Genomic DNA, 15654 nt, shown 5'->3' with positions numbered 1-15654 from the left:
TCCAGGTTCTTAGCGTTTTGAACAAAAATTGGACAAAATGCACAAACAAAACAAGGAAAGAATGAAGCAACAAAAACAGAGATTTATTTTATTTTATTTTTTGAGACTTAGTCTTGCTCTGTCACCCAGGCTGAACTGCAGTGGCGCTATCTTGGCTCACCGCAAGCTCTGCCTCCCGGGTTCACGCCATTCTCCTACCTCAGCCTCCCGAGTAGCTGGGGCTACAGGCATGCGCCACCTCGCCCGGCTAATTTTTGTATTTTTAGTAGAGAGGGGGTTTCACCATGTTAGCCAGGGTGATCTCGATCTCCTGACCTCGTGATCCGCCCACCTTGGCCTCCCAAGTGCTGGGATTACAGGCGTGAGCCACCGCGCCTAGAGATTTATTGAAAACAAAAGTACACTCCACGGGATGGGAGCAGGCCCAAGCATAGGTAATCAAGAACCTGGTTGCAGAATTTTCTGGGGTTTAAATACCATCTAGAGGTTTCCCATTGGTTACTTGGTGTACACCCTATGTAAATGAAGTAGTGGCCCACAGTCAGTTTGATTGGTTGCAGGAGGGAACCAATCAGAGGCCAAAGTGAAGTTACAAAGTTACACCCTATGCAAACATCTGATTGGTTGCAGAAAGCAATCAGAAAGCAACCAATCAGAGACTAAAGTGAAGTTACAAAGTTATATTCCTATGCAAATTAAAACTTAGCCTGTGACCAGCCTGATTGGTTGCAGGAGGGGACCAATCAGAGATACTCTCAGTTTTCATCTGCCAGGCAGAAAAGGTTGGGGGGCGAGGGGGCGGTGCGTGGGGGGGTGGGGGATGGGGATGCAAAGAGAGTAGCTACTTGGGCTCGGAAAATTGGGGTTTTCCTTTTGATTTAGCTCTAGGAAGTCAGTGTGAATCAGCCTTACGTTCCCTGCCTCCAGACCCTATTCTGCCTCAGTGGGAGCTCTGATGTGCCAACCAGGGTGCCCTGAATGAAGTGGCTGGCCTGACTGTGGCCCTTCTTCGTGGATGGCTGTTCCTGGGAGTTCCAGCTCCTCACTAGATGCTCATGAGTCAGCCAGTATGAGAGGTCCCTGGGACTAATCACCTGCCAGGTGTTCCCACACTTAGGGTTCGGGGTCTGGGCCTCTTGTACCCAATCCCTGCTGTTTTGGCCTGGCTGATGCCCTTGCGGTCTGATTGGAACACTGAGCCCTGGGAAGCTGGCCTCACTTATCTGGTCTCTGCTCTGTCTTTCCCAGGGCAGTGAGGTCACAGGACCCACCTTTGCTGATGGCGAGCTCATCCCCAGGGAGCCCGGCTTTTTTCCCGAGGACGAGGAGGAGGCTATGACGCTGGCACCACCTGAGGGCCCCCAGGAGTTGTACACGGACAGCCCCATGGAGAGCACTCAGAGCCTGGAGGGGTCTGTCGGGAGTCCTGCCGAGAAGGACGGGGGACTTGGGGGCCTGTTTCTGCCAGAGGACAAGTGAGTTAAAACCTCCTGAAGCTCAATATTTGCCCTCTCAGCCCAGAAATGTGGTTCTTGGAAAGTGTCTGCAAGGAAGTAAATGTGAAACATGCTCAAAATTTGTATCAGAGGCATTAGTGTCATGGGTATTCTGAATAGCACAAGATTCTAAGCAGACTAAATGCTTAACAGTAAGGGATAGTTTTGGAATTTTAGGCAGCTGTGCAAAGTCAAGTTTTTAAATTTAATTTTACTTTATTTTCAGTCCTAGTCCTGCAGGCAAAGGGAGTTTTAAATGACTAGTTAATAATATGAGATATATGATCTCAATTAGTTTTAAAAAGCAGGTTGTGGCCAGGCATGATGGCTCACACCTATAACCCCAGGACTTTGGGAGGCCGAGGCAGGAGGATCGCTTGAGCCCAGGAGTTTAAGGTTACAGTGAGCTATGATCACATCACTGCACTCCAGCCTGGCAACAGATCAAGACCCTGTCTCAAAAAAAAAAAAAAAAAAAAAAGGCAGGTTGCAAAGATGTCCATGAGATCAGCTTTGTTAAAAACACAGACATATGCCAGGCAAGTGGCATGTGCCTGTAGTCCCAGATACTTGGGAGGCTGAGGCAGGAGGATCACTTAAGCCCAGGACTTCTGGGCTCTAGTGCACTATGCCGATCGGATGTCTGCACTAAGTTCAGCATCAGTATGGTGACCTCCCGGGAATAGGTCACCACCAGGTTGCCTAAGGAGGGATGAACTGGCCCAGGTCAGAAACAGAGCAGGTCAAAACTCGAGTGCTGATCAGTAGTGGGATCACACCTGTGAATAGCCGCTGCACTCCAGCCTGGGTAACATAGCAAGACCCCATCTCTAAAAAAAACAAAAAACAACACACAGACATATGTGTTAGGAAATGCCTAGAAAAAAATTAATCTGGAAAATTAAGCAGTTATTTCTGTATGATGGGATAATTTTTTTTTTTTTTTTTTTTTTGAGACAGACTGTCACTCTGTCACCAGGCTGGAGTGCAGTGGCATGATCTCACCTCACTGCAACCTCCGCCTCCCAGGTTCAAGCGATTCTCCTGCCTCAGCCTCCCGAGTAGCTGGGACTACAGGCGTGTGCCACCATGTCCAGCTAATTTTTGTCTTTTTTTTTTTTTTTTTTTGAGACGGAGTCTCACTCTGTTGCCCAGGCTGGAGTGCGATGGCGCAATCTCAGCTCACTGCAACCTCCACCTCCCAGGTTCACGCCATTCTCCTGCCTCAGCCTCCCAAGTAGCTGGGACTATAGGTGCCCACCACCACGCCTGGCTAATTTTTTGTATTTTTAGTAGAGATGGGGTTTCACCATGTTGGCCAGGATGATCTTGATCTCCTGACCTCGTGATCCACCTGCCTCAGCCTCCCAAACCTGCTGAGATTACAGGTGTGAGCCACTGCGCCTGGCCAATTGATCATTTTAATTACTTCCCATCTATTCTGCTATATTTTCTATATTGAGCATGTACTCCCATAATCAGAAATGTTATTTAAAAACAGTATTAAGACCTAAGTGACTTCCCAGTGAAGCAGTTTCACCTTTAACTTTGGTGTTGGCAGAAAGGAGTCCCTTCCATCTCAGTCCTCACCAAGTCTCTCAAGGGATACAGTGCTGTGGGGTGGTGGGAAGCTGCCACCATTGTGGCTGAGGAAGCCGAGGGGGTTGCAAGTGGCAGCCCCTTACCAGAAGGTGATGGTTACGACTGCTGCAGGGATTTGGAGAGGGAAGAGAGGGGTTCCCATGTTGGTTGAACCACATGAAATTGACAACTTTTAATCATTTCCATCTTCAAAAAAGTAATTTCATGTGGTTCAACCTAGTATATCTCAATGCAGGGTTTCTCAAACTCAAGTGATTCTCAGAGTCCTGATGTTCTTGGTGGGGCCCTTTGGGGCTGTGGATGGAGAAGAGGGGCCATGCTGCTCTCTGGGAGCAGCCTTGTAATCCCAGCACTTTGGGAGGCTGAGGCGGGCAGATCACCTGAGGCCAGGAGTTTGAGACCAGCCTGGCCAACATGGCAAAAACCCCATCTCTACTAAAAATACAAAATTAGCTGTGCATGGTGGCAGGAGGCTACTCCCAGCTACTCAGGAGGCTGTGGCAGGTGAATCACTAGAACCTGGAAGGCAGAGGTTGCACCACTGCACTCCAGCCAGGCGACAAAGCAAGACTCTGTCTCAAAAAAAAAAAAAAAGACAAACTGAAAAAACAACACAATATAACAACTATTTACGTAGTATTTACATTGCATTAGGTATGATAAGTAATCTAGAGATGATTTCGAGTATACAGGAGGATATGCATAGGTTGTATGTGAATACTATGCCATTTCATATCTGGGACTTGAGCATCCTCAGATTTTGGTGTCCACAGGGGGTCCTGGAACAAATCTCTCTTGGATACCAAGGGATGACCATACTCAGTCTTACAGTATCTAAAATTTTAGATCCATTTATATTCATTTTCTGTATTACTCCGAATGTTTTTTTTCCTCTCCTTAAAGTGAAAGCAAGTTTATTAAGGAAATAATAAAACAATGGCTACTACAGAGGCAGAGCAGCTACTCCAAATGTTTTTCTGTTTGTTTTTTTGTTTTTGTTTTTTTTGAGACGGAGTCTCCCTCTGTCGCCCAGGCTGGAGTGCAGTGGCGCGATCTCGGCTCACTGCAAGCTCCACCTCCCGGGTTCACGCCATTCTTCTCCCTCAGCCTCCTGAGTAGCTGCGACTACAGGTGCCCGCCACTACGCCCGGCTAATTTTTTGTATTTTTAGTAGAGATGGGGTTTCACCATGTTAGCCAGGATGGTCTCAATCTCCTGACCTCTGATCCGCCTGCCTCGGCCTCCCAAAGTGCTGGGATTACAGGCGTGAGCCACCGCACCTGCCACTACTCCAAATGTTTTACCAAACCTTTCAACAACTATTTGATATTCCACAATTTAATAATTTACTAACATTGTAATTCAATAATTATAATTAAATCTAGCTCTAGCTAGACAATTAGGCTGGAAGCAGTGTTTGCTACTCTGGGATAGCACAGGTAGAATTGGTTTGAACTGTAAAAATAGTTTCTGTGGTGAGATGTTTCCCTTTAGATAGGGTCCCTGAAATGTACTTACCAGGTCAAGAGGTACAAACTTAATCGGTAGTGCCAATTAAAGGGAAATGCCTAGTCAGTTTCCCCACCACGGGCTGTGGCTGGGGACCCATGAGTCCTCCTCTGACTTGGGTGCTCTCGGACCCTCAGGTCCCTGGTCCACACTCCATCCATGACGACCTCAGACCTTTCTACACACTCCACCACCTCGCTCATCAGCAATGAGGAGCAGTTTGAAGACTATGGGGAGGGTGACGATGTGGACTGTGCCCCCAGCAGCCCTTGCCCCGATGATGAGACCAGGACCAACGTCTACTCGGACCTGGGGTCTTCGGTGTCTTCCAGGTGGCCCCTTGGTCTGGGATGTCATTTGGGGTCAAAAGTTGCAGAAGCAATCTAAGCACATCCTAGGGGGTGGGGGGGTGCGAGTCCTGAGCTGGCCCTTTTCCTTTGTCCTCAGCTACTTGAGTTCTGCTCCTGGGGCTTGGGGTTGCTGCCTTTGCACCCTGATTGGGGGTCAGGAGTTCTCCTGAATTAACTGACCTAGGAGGCTGCACAACGGGGGCCACGGGGCTCTGTGTCGTCTTGTGTCCTAGAACCTCAGTGTTGAAGTGTCCTTCCAAGTGACCCTCTGTGATCCCTTCTCACCCACCTGAGTCACCACTTTCTCTGAAATGAGCTCGCAGTTTGCCTTAGCTGTTAAATGGGTATGCATCACTGGCTTCTCTTTGAGCGTGTTGGAGAAGGGATGATCTGTTGCTATGTTTCCACTCCCTGCCTCTCCCCCGTAACAAGGTTCAAAGGTACTGGGGACTCAAGTAAAGTCAGCTCAGCAGGGTGGCGTAGGGCACCAGCCTGGACAGCAGTTAAGACGGTGATTCCTTTCCCTCATGAATCAGTGCGGGGCAGACGCCTAGGAAAATGCGGCACGTGTACAACAGCGAATTGCTAGATGTTTATTGCTCTCAATGCTGCAAGAAAATCAACCTGCTCAATGACTTGGAAGCCCGACTGAAAAACCTGAAGGCCAACAGGTGAGGCCCAGGCCCAGCTGGGGGGTGAGAGGCCGGGGGGCCAGGGCAGAGCCTGGAGGGAGAAGCTACGGGCATGGTGAGGCGACCCCTGCTGTCTGGGCAGGTGAGAGCTCTCAGAGGAGGGTTGATCCAGGGGCTTTTTCTGCCACAGGAAATCAGGCTGTTTCTTCTCAGGACCAAGCTGACTAGTGAATTCCTTTCAGTGGGAGGGAAGAGTCTTGTCCTGCACTTTGGTGTCTTACAGCTGGGACAGAGTAAGGGAGTGGACTAGAGCCCCTCTGTTCAATGACTGTTTCCTTTCTCTCTCTAGCCCCAACCGAAAGATCTCCAGCACGGCCTTTGGACGGTAAGGCCCGCCTCGAGGGAGGGCAAATTGAGTGCTGTCCCCATGCTGCCCACTGGCCGGGGCTCCCTGCCAGCAACCCGGACTCAGCTGGTGCCCGCATGTGGCTGAGTGAGCAGAGGGGAACGAGGCCATCCCAGGGCAGTGCAGCCAGGGCAGCGTCACTTCTGAAAAAGAGGGGCCAGCTCCTCCCTGCTCTCTCCCCATCCCTTGTCCCTTCTTCAAATCCTAGGTCACCTTGACTTCAGGCAGGCGTGCCAGGGATGCCCTGAGAGAGACAGAGCACCCCACAGCATTCAGTGCCCTTCCCCCCTCTTGGAGCTAGCAGCCATACTCAATAAAGAGACCCCGGGTTTCCTGCAGGCGGGGATCTGGGCACGAGTGTGCGCCATTGGGGCTGGTCACTTTGCTCCGATTAAGTCCTGCAGCAGTTCAGTGTGGCCCCAGGTCCACACTCAGGGCTTTGGGAGCTGGCAGCAAGGGCCCAGGAGCTAGGTGGGTTGGTCTCTTTTCAGAGACCCTGGCTGCTGCGTATCAGGGAGCTGGAAGGGGATGTCACTGGGGGTGGCAGCTGGATTTTGCCTCAGGCATGGGTTAGCTCAGTAGGCCCAGTCCCACCCCGGCTCACTGCTCTGCAAGGCCTAGAGAATTCTCTGCCTTTGCCATCCCCCAGAGTTCCCAGAGACGTAGCAGGAGCCAGTTTGGTGGAGAGGCTTAAGCCTCAGGAGGCCCAGACCCTCTTCCAGGGCCATGGAGCTGGGCTACCTCCTCGGGGGCTTCCCCATTGGAAGAGGAGGGGGCTCACGTGCCAGCTCAGGTCACTGGGTAGCTGCAGGCCAGCATGCTGGCGTGAAGAGGGTTCTGAGGCCGCAGGAGAAGCTGTGCATCATTGGCTGTGTCTGCCTGGGGACCCCGGGGGTCTGTACAGCCCATTTGCCATCCTCTGCGTGGGGTAATCGACTGGGTTTGGCAACATTCTTCCTCTCAGGCTGAGTGAGGGCAGCCTCCTTAAAGGGGCAGACCCCCTGGGGTACTGGATGCTTGCCTAGCCAGTAGTGTGAGTAGGCCACTGTCTCTGGAAGGCCCCTGCAGCCAGACACCCTCCTCCCACCCCTGCAGGCAGCTCATGCACAGCAGCAACTTCAGCAGCAGCAATGGCAGCACCGAAGACCTGTTCCGGGACAGCATTGACTCCTGCGACAATGACATCACAGAGAAGGTGGGCCCTGGGTGGCTGGAGAAGGGACTGAATGCATGCCTGCTCCCAGGGGAGGTGGGGTGCACTCAGGCTACTGTCTGGGGACTTGGGAGACCCTGTAGCTGCCCAGGAATTGGGAGCAGGTGGCCCTGGTCATGTGTTCCCCACCCCCCACCCCACACATGACCGTTCTCGGATACACGGTGGTCTGGAGGTCCTGCTCATGAACCTCACGTCGTTGAGGTTCTCGGTTCTGTGGCCTCAGAGGTCTTCTCCAACTCACCCCGGCCCCCTGCTGCAGGTAAGCTTCCTGGAAAAGAAGGTGACAGAGCTGGAGAATGACAGCCTGACCAACGGGGACCTGAAGAGCAAGCTGAAGCAAGAGAACACACAGCTGGTGCACAGGTCAAGCAGGCAGCAGCGCTGGGGGCTCGGCTGTGACGCTGGGGAACAAAGGGGGGTCCATCTTGCTAAGACCTCTGGGAGGAGGCAGCCTCACACCTTTGCAGCTCTGAGGGTCTGTGACGCATTAGCCTCTTGTCACATGACTCTGCCCACATGTGGTGCCCAGGACAGGACCTTAGGGACAGGGAGACAGGTTGGAGCTTGACCTTGGCTCTAGGCCCGATGGATTCTACCCCCTGAGGTCTGCAGCCACAGGGCTGGTCCAAGATGGGAGTGGGGATCCACTGTCTCTCACTCATACAGTGATGGGAGCCTGACGTCCCTTCCTAGGGACAAGCTCTGCAAGGGACAGGCCAGTGTGAGCTGGGCGGTGGGAAGGGTCCAGCACTGCTGCTGATGGAGGTCCCCTGAGCCTGCCGTTCCTGATGCTGTCTGCAGTGGTGGATTCAGGGTTTAGTTGTCCTCACCAGATGGCATGACCCTTGGGGGACATACCCTGGCCAGGGGTCCGGTCCTCCAACTTGTCACAGGGCCCAAAGATGGGCCCTTTTGTACACCCCAGAAGGTCAGCCTGGTGGAGGGGCTGTTGCCAGTGAGACGTATCCCAGACCGAAATACCAACCAGGCTGTCACTGGGGTGCTCACATCTATGTGCCCCTGGCCCTGTCCCAGGTCTGGGGCAGACTTCAGGCCACCAGCCAGGATGTGCCTATTTTGGGAGTCAAGGTGCCCAATAAGCTGAATTATTAATCAGAGGGGCGGCCGGGAAGGAATAGCACAAAAAGAAGAGGTGAGGCCTGAGGTGGTTCCAGCCAGGTGTGGCTGCAGGGACTGGTGGGGGCGGTCCCTCCCTGTGCTGCCCTGAGCGCCCCACCTTCTGACTGCCAGGCCTGCCTCTCCATGGCATGTGTGACCGACACCCCCTCTAGATGTGTGGTGTCCCTGTTCATCTCTCCAAAAGCTACTGGCCCACACGCCCTCAGTGGACATGCCAGTGACTCAGGGTCTCGGGGCCCAGGGTCCCCCGTGCCACAGGCTGGGTTGGGGTGAAATGGTGCAGGCCCCAAGAGCTTGCCCCTTGCGCTGTCCTCAGGGTGCATGAGCTGGAGGAGATGGTGAAGGATCAGGAGACCACAGCTGAGCAGGCACTGGAGGAGGAGGCGCGGCGCCACCGCGAGGCCTACAGCAAGCTGGAGAGGGAGAAGGCTACCGAGGTGGAGCTGCTCAATGCCAGGTGGGCCCCTCCACCGAGCCCCCTCCCTCAGAGGGACCCCCTGTCCTGGGGCAGCCCTGTGGGATAGGCGCTATCCCCATTTTATAGATGGGAATCTGAGGCTGAGGGGCAGCCTCTTGAGCCTTCCTAGTAGTAAGAGTTCCACTTTAATACCACGAGAAACACAGAGGCATGCTCTTCAGGAAGTTCGCTAAGGAATGTTCCCAGGAGCGTGGCTCACATTTGATAATGCAAACTACACAAATGTCTGTCAAAGAGAAAAGGGCGTGGGCTGGGTCTCACATCCAGGCCTGGAGCGCCCCCTGCTGTCATGTTCTCCCCTGACCCCTGGTGGACTGAGCCAGAGCCCCAGGGCCAAGGTAAATGGAAAACCCGGCTCCTGTGCCTTGCGTGTGCCTGTGGCTTCGTCATTGGAACGTGAGGCAGGCGGGACAAGGAGCAGCCCCGGGCCAGGGATCTGAGTTGGTCTCCCATTAGCTCCATGGCCTTGGACGTACTGGGTCACCTCCCAGTGTGCCCCACAGAGCGGCTGTGTGGGTGGGTGAGCCAATGTAAGTCCAGACCCTGCCCACGAGTGAGGGCTATGATGATGCCTCTGTGATGAAGCCCCTTTGCGGCCCTTGACCGAGGCCGAGGAGGCCGCCTGGGCTTCTGGCAGAGAGGACAGCTGCCCTGGCACTCCTCAGGCCCCCTGAGGCCCCAGTCTCCATGCTCAGGCTTCCCAGAGTTGCTGAGCCCCACCTGGCGGCTGGTGGGCTGCTGAGCAAATGACCGGGAGTTGGGCTCTCAGGCAGGTACCTCCCTGCCCCCGTGTCCCTGGCCCTGTGCAGTTTGGTGAGGAGACTTCCCAACTCCCCAGTGTCTGAGACCTGCTTTGCTAAGTTACCCACCAGGGGTTCATTTTACATTTTGACTCTGTTCTAGAAGCTGCTGTTTTGCATCTGTTTCTGGAGACTGGTGCCTAGTTAAGGGTGACTACTCTCACTCAGCCCGCCTCGGCAGCTGGCCCAAGAGAGGTGGCTGGGACACGGGAGGTGGTAAAAGACAGTGTGAACCTGGGCCACAGGACAAAGTGCAGAAAGCCAGCCCTCAGGAACTATCTCCTAACATGTGCCCCTCACACAGCTCCGGGGGCGCCATTCATGTAAAATATCCGAGTGGTGTTCCCAGAGTCCTGCCGTATGCTTGGTTCCCTACCACTTCCACCCGCTTGGGGCCACCTGCAGGTGGTGGGGCTGAATTCCTCTCTGGAGCCCAGAGGGCAGTGGAGGCCCAGACGCCATCCTTCCAGGAAAGAGGATGTGATGGGGAGGTGGTAGGTCGAGAACGGGATGCTCTGCAGGAATTAGTGCCAGAAGTGACCCTGTTCAGTTCTGGTGCCACCGACGGCCCAACTCACCTGCACCTATTCTCAGATCATTTAAAACCGACCTGAGGCTGGGCACAGTGGCTCACGCCTATAATCCCAGAACTTTGGGAGGCCGAGGCAGGTGGATCATGAGGTCAGGAGATGGAGACCATCCTTGCCAACATGGTGAAACCCCATCTCTACTAAAAATACAAAAATCAGCCAGGCATGGTGGTGCACACCTGTAGTCCCAGCTGTTCGGGAGGCTGAGGCAGGAGAATCACTTGAACCTGGGAGGCAGAGGTTGCAGTGAGCTGAGATCACACCACTGAGACTCCGTCTCAAAACAGAGAAACAAACAAAAAACTGACCTGAACACCCAGGCTCTGTCTTCTTGTGGAATCCCTTTAGGATTCCCTTTGTGGAATTCCTGTGTGAACGCTAACAGAGGATTATTACTGTCAGAGCCCGTGCCTGTGGTCATCAGAGGCAGGTGCAGTGAGCGCTCAGAGAAGAGCCCTGGATGAGATGCTGTTGGCGGAGAATGAAAAGCCGATATGATCATTGCCTTCAAATTACAGAGTCTAACAGGAGGGCCCAGTCACAGAAGCCACGAGAAGACTGTTTCTCCATCTAGCAGAAAGACATCCCCGTGTTTGAGGATCTGAAGGATGCATACAAAAAGAATCTGCGTTCATACTCTCTAATGAATGTTTCCACTTACTGGAAAAATAAAGGCCACGTGTGGTGGCTCACTCTTGTAATCCCAACACTTTGGGAGGCCAAGGTGGGCGGATCACATGAGGCCAGGAGTTTTTGAGACCAGCCTGGCCAACATGGCAAAACCCGTCTCTACTAAAAATACACAAATTAGCTAGGCGTGGTGGTGCATGCCTCTAATCCCAGCTATTCAGGAGGCTGAGGCACAAGAATCGCTAAAGGAGGCAGAGGTTGCAGAGCTCAGATTGTGCCACCTCACTCCAGCCTGGGCAACAGAGCAGGACTCTGTCTCAAAAAAAAAAAAAGAAAGAAAATTAGAATGATAATTTAGTGTCCTTACTATTTTGCTTTGGCTGATACAGGAAGCTCACGACTAAATTGTCTTTGACATAATAATCATATTCTTTCTCTCAGTTGGTTTCTGGTATCTTTCCTCTTGGAGGAAGCAGAGAATCACTGCAGACTGGCAGGCGCTTATCAGATAGTCTCCATTCCAGGTTTCTGAGATTTGTCTTTTTCCTTTCGCCAGGGTGCAGCAGTTGGAGGAAGAAAATACAGAGCTTAGAACAACAGTGACTCGGCTCAAGTCTCAAACAGAGAAACTGGATGAGGTGAGCAGCAGATCCAGGCTTGGAGGGGCAGGGCTGGCCATCGGGAGCCTTTAGTTTATTGCTTCTGAAATTCTAAACAAATGCCCCACCCCCTAAGAAATGCAAAAAAAGTTAATAACAACTTGTGTTTCCGTATTTCTGATTTTCCAAGTTTTCTATAGCAAATGTATTTATTACTTTATACAATGGAGAAAAATTCGTTTTAGAAAGAGGTTAGCTTCTATTTGGGCTAACACCTTCAATTCAGGTTGCATCTAGCATCGTTGAAGGACTTCAGAGGCCTGATGTTTTTAGTTGTATTTCTACAATCATCAGGGCTCTGGCCATTTCTGTAAGCCAAGACTCAGGGCTTCGTCTAAGGGAGCTGGTTTCACTGTGCATCTGCCTCGTGAAGATGGCTGACCAGACCCCAGGGACACCCCTGGACATAGTGAGCCCCTCTCTGGGAACTCTCCTCCCCTGATCGGGTCTCCCTGCTCCAGGAGCGGCAGCGCATGTCTGACCGTCTGGAGGACACCAGCCTGCGGCTCAAAGATGAGATGGACCTGTACAAGCGCATGATGGACAAGCTGCGGCAGAACCGCCTTGAGTTCCAGAAGGAGCGGGAGGCGACACAGGAGGTAGGTCCCAGGCCAGCAGGCACCAAGGCTCCTTCCAGTGTCCCTGCTCCTGCCAACCTGCTTCTCTCCCTGGCAGCTCATCGAGGACTTGCGGAAGGAGCTGGAGCACCTGCAGATGTACAAGCTGGACTGCGAGCGGCCAGGCAGGGGCCGCAGTGCCTCCTCTGGCCTAGGCGAGTTCAATGCCAGGGCCCGCGAGGTGGAGCTCGAGCACGAGGTCAAGCGGCTCAAGCAGGTGGGTCTAGCAGTCTCTGTGTCCAGTGGGGCCGGGTGGCTGGGCCCACCACGTGGGTTTCCTGTGCAGGATCTGTGGCAGGGGAGCCCAGAGCTGTAGCAGCACTGCCTGTCTGCTTCTCAGCAACCTGTTTGTCAGGGCTGACTGCCCCATTTCACAGCTCAGGAAAATCGATCCGAAGATCTCTCCCTTACGTCCATATAAAGAAATAGACCCTGCCTTGGTGCTCAAGGTGGAGGATGAGAACATACCCAGCTGCAGTATAGTGCCTGGAGGCATTGGGTTCTCCCAGAAGTAGACCCTGACCCAAGGTTCCTTTTTTTTTTTTTTTTTTTCCAAGAGACAGGGTCTTGCTCTGATACCCAGGCTGGAGTGCTTTGGCACAATCATAGCTCACTGCAGCCTTGAATTCCTGGGCTCAGGTGATCCTCCTGCCTCAGTCTCCCTAGTAGCTAGGACTACAGGCACCCACCACCATGCCCAGCTAATGTTGTTTTTGTTTTTTGAGGCAGGGTCTCACTGTGTTGCCCAGGCTGGAGGGCAGTGGTGTGATCACAGCTCACTACAGCCTCAAATTCCTGGGCTCAAGCAATTCTCCTACCTCAGCCTCTCGAGCAGTTAGGACTACAGGAGAGCACCACCACACCTGGCTAATTTACTTATTTATGTATTTATTTGTAGAGATGGGGTCTCCCTATATTGCCCAGGCTTGAACTCCTGGGCTCAAGGGATCCTCCCACCCTTAGTCTTTGAAAGTGTTGGGATTACAGGAATGAGCCACTGTGCCTAGCCAGAAGATTGCATTTCAAGGAGCGCTGCTTTAGCTAGGGACCGTTGGGTGGGGGAGTGGATCAGGAGGTGGCAGTGGCCAGGTGGTACTGGGTGAAGTGTCAGCTCTGCCTGACCCTACAGGTGGAAGAGCCTGCAGCATAAATTATCCTTCTGAGTTTGTTCCACTGGGGACAAAGGTGCTGGTGGCTGTGCTCTCACAGAAGTCCTAAAACCCCAACCCTTCTCCTAGTCTAGGGGTGTGGTGCCCAGGGTCCCAGGTGTGAGCATTAGGGCTCTTTAGGCAAAAGCTGGAGTGTGAGACTGGTGCATGGGATCTGGGCGGGTCCACCTGGGTCAACTCCAACCAAGCAGGATTCGGAACGTGGCTGCCGGGGGAGCCAAGGAAATGAGCTGGCCAGCCTGCCCAGAGAGCCCAGAGCATCACTTCCTTCAGCAAGGGCCAGCATCACTTCCTTCACGGGGCTGCTGGGTGGGTGATGTTCCTATGCAGGGCCCAGGGAGGAAGGGATGGCCAGGAGCCTTGGCTGCCCTGAGCAGTGCTGTAACTCCTCCACAATCCCTGTGCACTCCCAGGACACCAGTCCCCTGGACCAGGACCCAGCCCTCCTTCCCCCCAGCGCTTGGCAAAGGCTGCAACATCTATGGCCCCTTGAACCAGCTGTGACACACACCTGTGGGAATGGTGCTGGCGGCAGGTCGGGGACGGTGGATGTGGAGAAGTGGGTTCCAGTGGGCTGTGGATGCCTCTTGGGGTTGATTTCGCCTTTGTCCTTCTCTCTGTAGGAGAATTATAAGCTGCGGGATCAGAACGATGACTTGAATGGGCAGATCTTGAGCCTCAGCCTCTACGAAGCAAAAAATCTCTTTGCTGCCCAGACTAAAGCCCAGTCTCTGGCTGCGGAGATAGACACTGCCTCGCGCGATGAGGTAACCACACCACCGGCTCTTGCTTTGGGGCCTGGCCGCCCGCTGTGATTCCTTCTCCCAGCCCCCTCCTACCCAGAGTGAGAAAACCAGACCAGGGCCTGGCAGAGAGTCCCATCTACAGCTACCCCACATGACAGGGCAAAGCTGTGAGCAGGGGAGGGGGCTGCTGGAGAAGTTAAGTCAGCTCTGAGTTCCGCCTGTGCTGGAAGGAGTGCGGGTTTGGTTCAGAGTGGAGTGTGAGTCTTAGGTTGGCCAGAAAAGTGCCAACATAGCCAGCTGAGTGGATCAAGCTGTGACTCTGGATTAGGCTATCACTCCCCCTCTTCCCAATCCAGAGGGGGAGGACATTAGCATTTCCCCAGCACCTGCTTCTGTGGTGTGTTTTCACTTAATCTCCCGATGACTCTGAGGCTTTAGGAACAGCTCCACATTCCAAGCTGGGAAGGTGGAACCCAGGACCACCCAGCTAGGGAGGGAGAGGGACCCAGCTCTCTCCAAAGCCAAAGCCTACCCTTCCTGCCACACCAGAGTATGCTTATGAAAGGTCAGGCCTCCAAAATGCCCCGGCTGCATTTTAACATGAATTGTAAGACACTCTGTTACTGAGCCTTACCCTCTGCCTGGGACATGGGCCGAAGAGCTGACCTCTGTCCTCAAGGAGCTCCCAGGTGAGCTGGGCCCCAACCCCTGGGCAGAGGCAGCATGTCAGCAATGTCCGAAAGAACACTGCCCTGGAGAAGAGCAATGTGGGGCTGGGGGTGGGGAGAGGTGTTCCAGGCAGGAGACAGCTCCCCTTTGGAGTCTTAGGGGCCCTGGGACTTTGTCAGTCTTGATTTTAAATGACTTTGGCCAGTGTTTTCTACTTTTGCAAAAAGTTACCCACACCTGGGCCCCCTCTACAAACCGATCATATTGGAATCTCTGGGGGTGGGGCCTGGGCACCTGCATAGGTAATACTAGGGGCTGAGCCACTTCGACTCTCGTCCTGGCATCCAAATGCTGCGGCTGTCCTGGGGCCCACCTTGCCCAGGATCTCCTGATGCCCTCTATCGTCAGGCACTGGCCTGCGACGAGCCTGGGAGTCTGGATTCTGCCTGCACCCTATCCCAGGCCCAGCCACTGACCCGTCTTTCCCATTTCCTTCAGCTAATGGAAGCCCTGAAGGAGCAGGAGGAGATCAACTTCCGGCTGAGGCAGTACATGGACAAGATTATCCTTGCCATCCTGGACCACAATCCCTCCATCCTCGAGATCAAACACTAAGGCACGGGGCTGGCTGCAGAGCAGCCTTAGGACCCTGGGACCAAGGGGCAGACCCTGCCCAAGGATGCAGGCCTAAGCCGGGCCTCACACTCACACTGTAAATGTCTCTCTGGCCACCATGCGTTACGTGTACCCGTGTATATGTGGGGAGGCTGTGCACACGAGCGAGGGGTGAGTGGCCGTGGCTGTGGGCAGCATCCACACGGTTAGCCATGCATGCACTTTGTGGCCCCTTTGCAAGGGGCAGAGGGTACTGGAAGTGGGAGGAGACAAGGTCTGCTATCAGGAGTTACTGTAAAAACAAGAACTGGAAGCTCGTGTTTCCGGTAC

The 15654-nt window shown here is 53.6% G+C and overlaps 1 protein-coding gene across 6 annotated transcripts in view; it reads left to right on the top strand.

Annotated features, from left to right (window-relative positions):
• The window catches only part of RAB11FIP4 (RAB11 family interacting protein 4), a 140338-nt gene extending 124893 nt beyond the window's left edge, over positions 1-15445 (top strand). For 3 of the 6 annotated variants that reach the window (XM_009251485.4, XM_002827228.5, XM_054536611.2), the window contains 12 exons: positions 1249-1475; positions 4745-4939; positions 5494-5628; positions 5939-5974; positions 7091-7190; positions 7471-7574; positions 8668-8808; positions 11406-11487; positions 11970-12107; positions 12184-12342; positions 13918-14061; positions 15208-15445. In XM_009251485.4, the coding sequence (XP_009249760.2) occupies positions 1249-1475; positions 4745-4939; positions 5494-5628; positions 5939-5974; positions 7091-7190; positions 7471-7574; positions 8668-8808; positions 11406-11487; positions 11970-12107; positions 12184-12342; positions 13918-14061; positions 15208-15324 (1578 nt within the window). In that variant the 3' untranslated portion in view covers positions 15325-15445. The remainder of the gene's footprint in view (positions 1-1248; positions 1476-4744; positions 4940-5493; positions 5629-5938; positions 5975-7090; positions 7191-7470; positions 7575-8667; positions 8809-11405; positions 11488-11969; positions 12108-12183; positions 12343-13917; positions 14062-15207) is intronic. The other 3 variants (XM_063718571.1, XM_054536613.2, XM_054536614.2) reach the window with 1 other exon arrangement.
• The last annotated feature ends 209 nt before the right edge of the window (positions 15446-15654 follow it).

This window comes from Pongo abelii, chromosome 19 (genome assembly GCF_028885655.2).
Source record: "Pongo abelii isolate AG06213 chromosome 19, NHGRI_mPonAbe1-v2.0_pri, whole genome shotgun sequence".
Lineage (NCBI taxonomy): Eukaryota > Metazoa > Chordata > Mammalia > Primates > Hominidae > Pongo > Pongo abelii.
The sequence above is the reverse complement of the archived record's forward strand: the minus strand, read 5'-3'. Positions and strand labels throughout refer to the sequence as shown.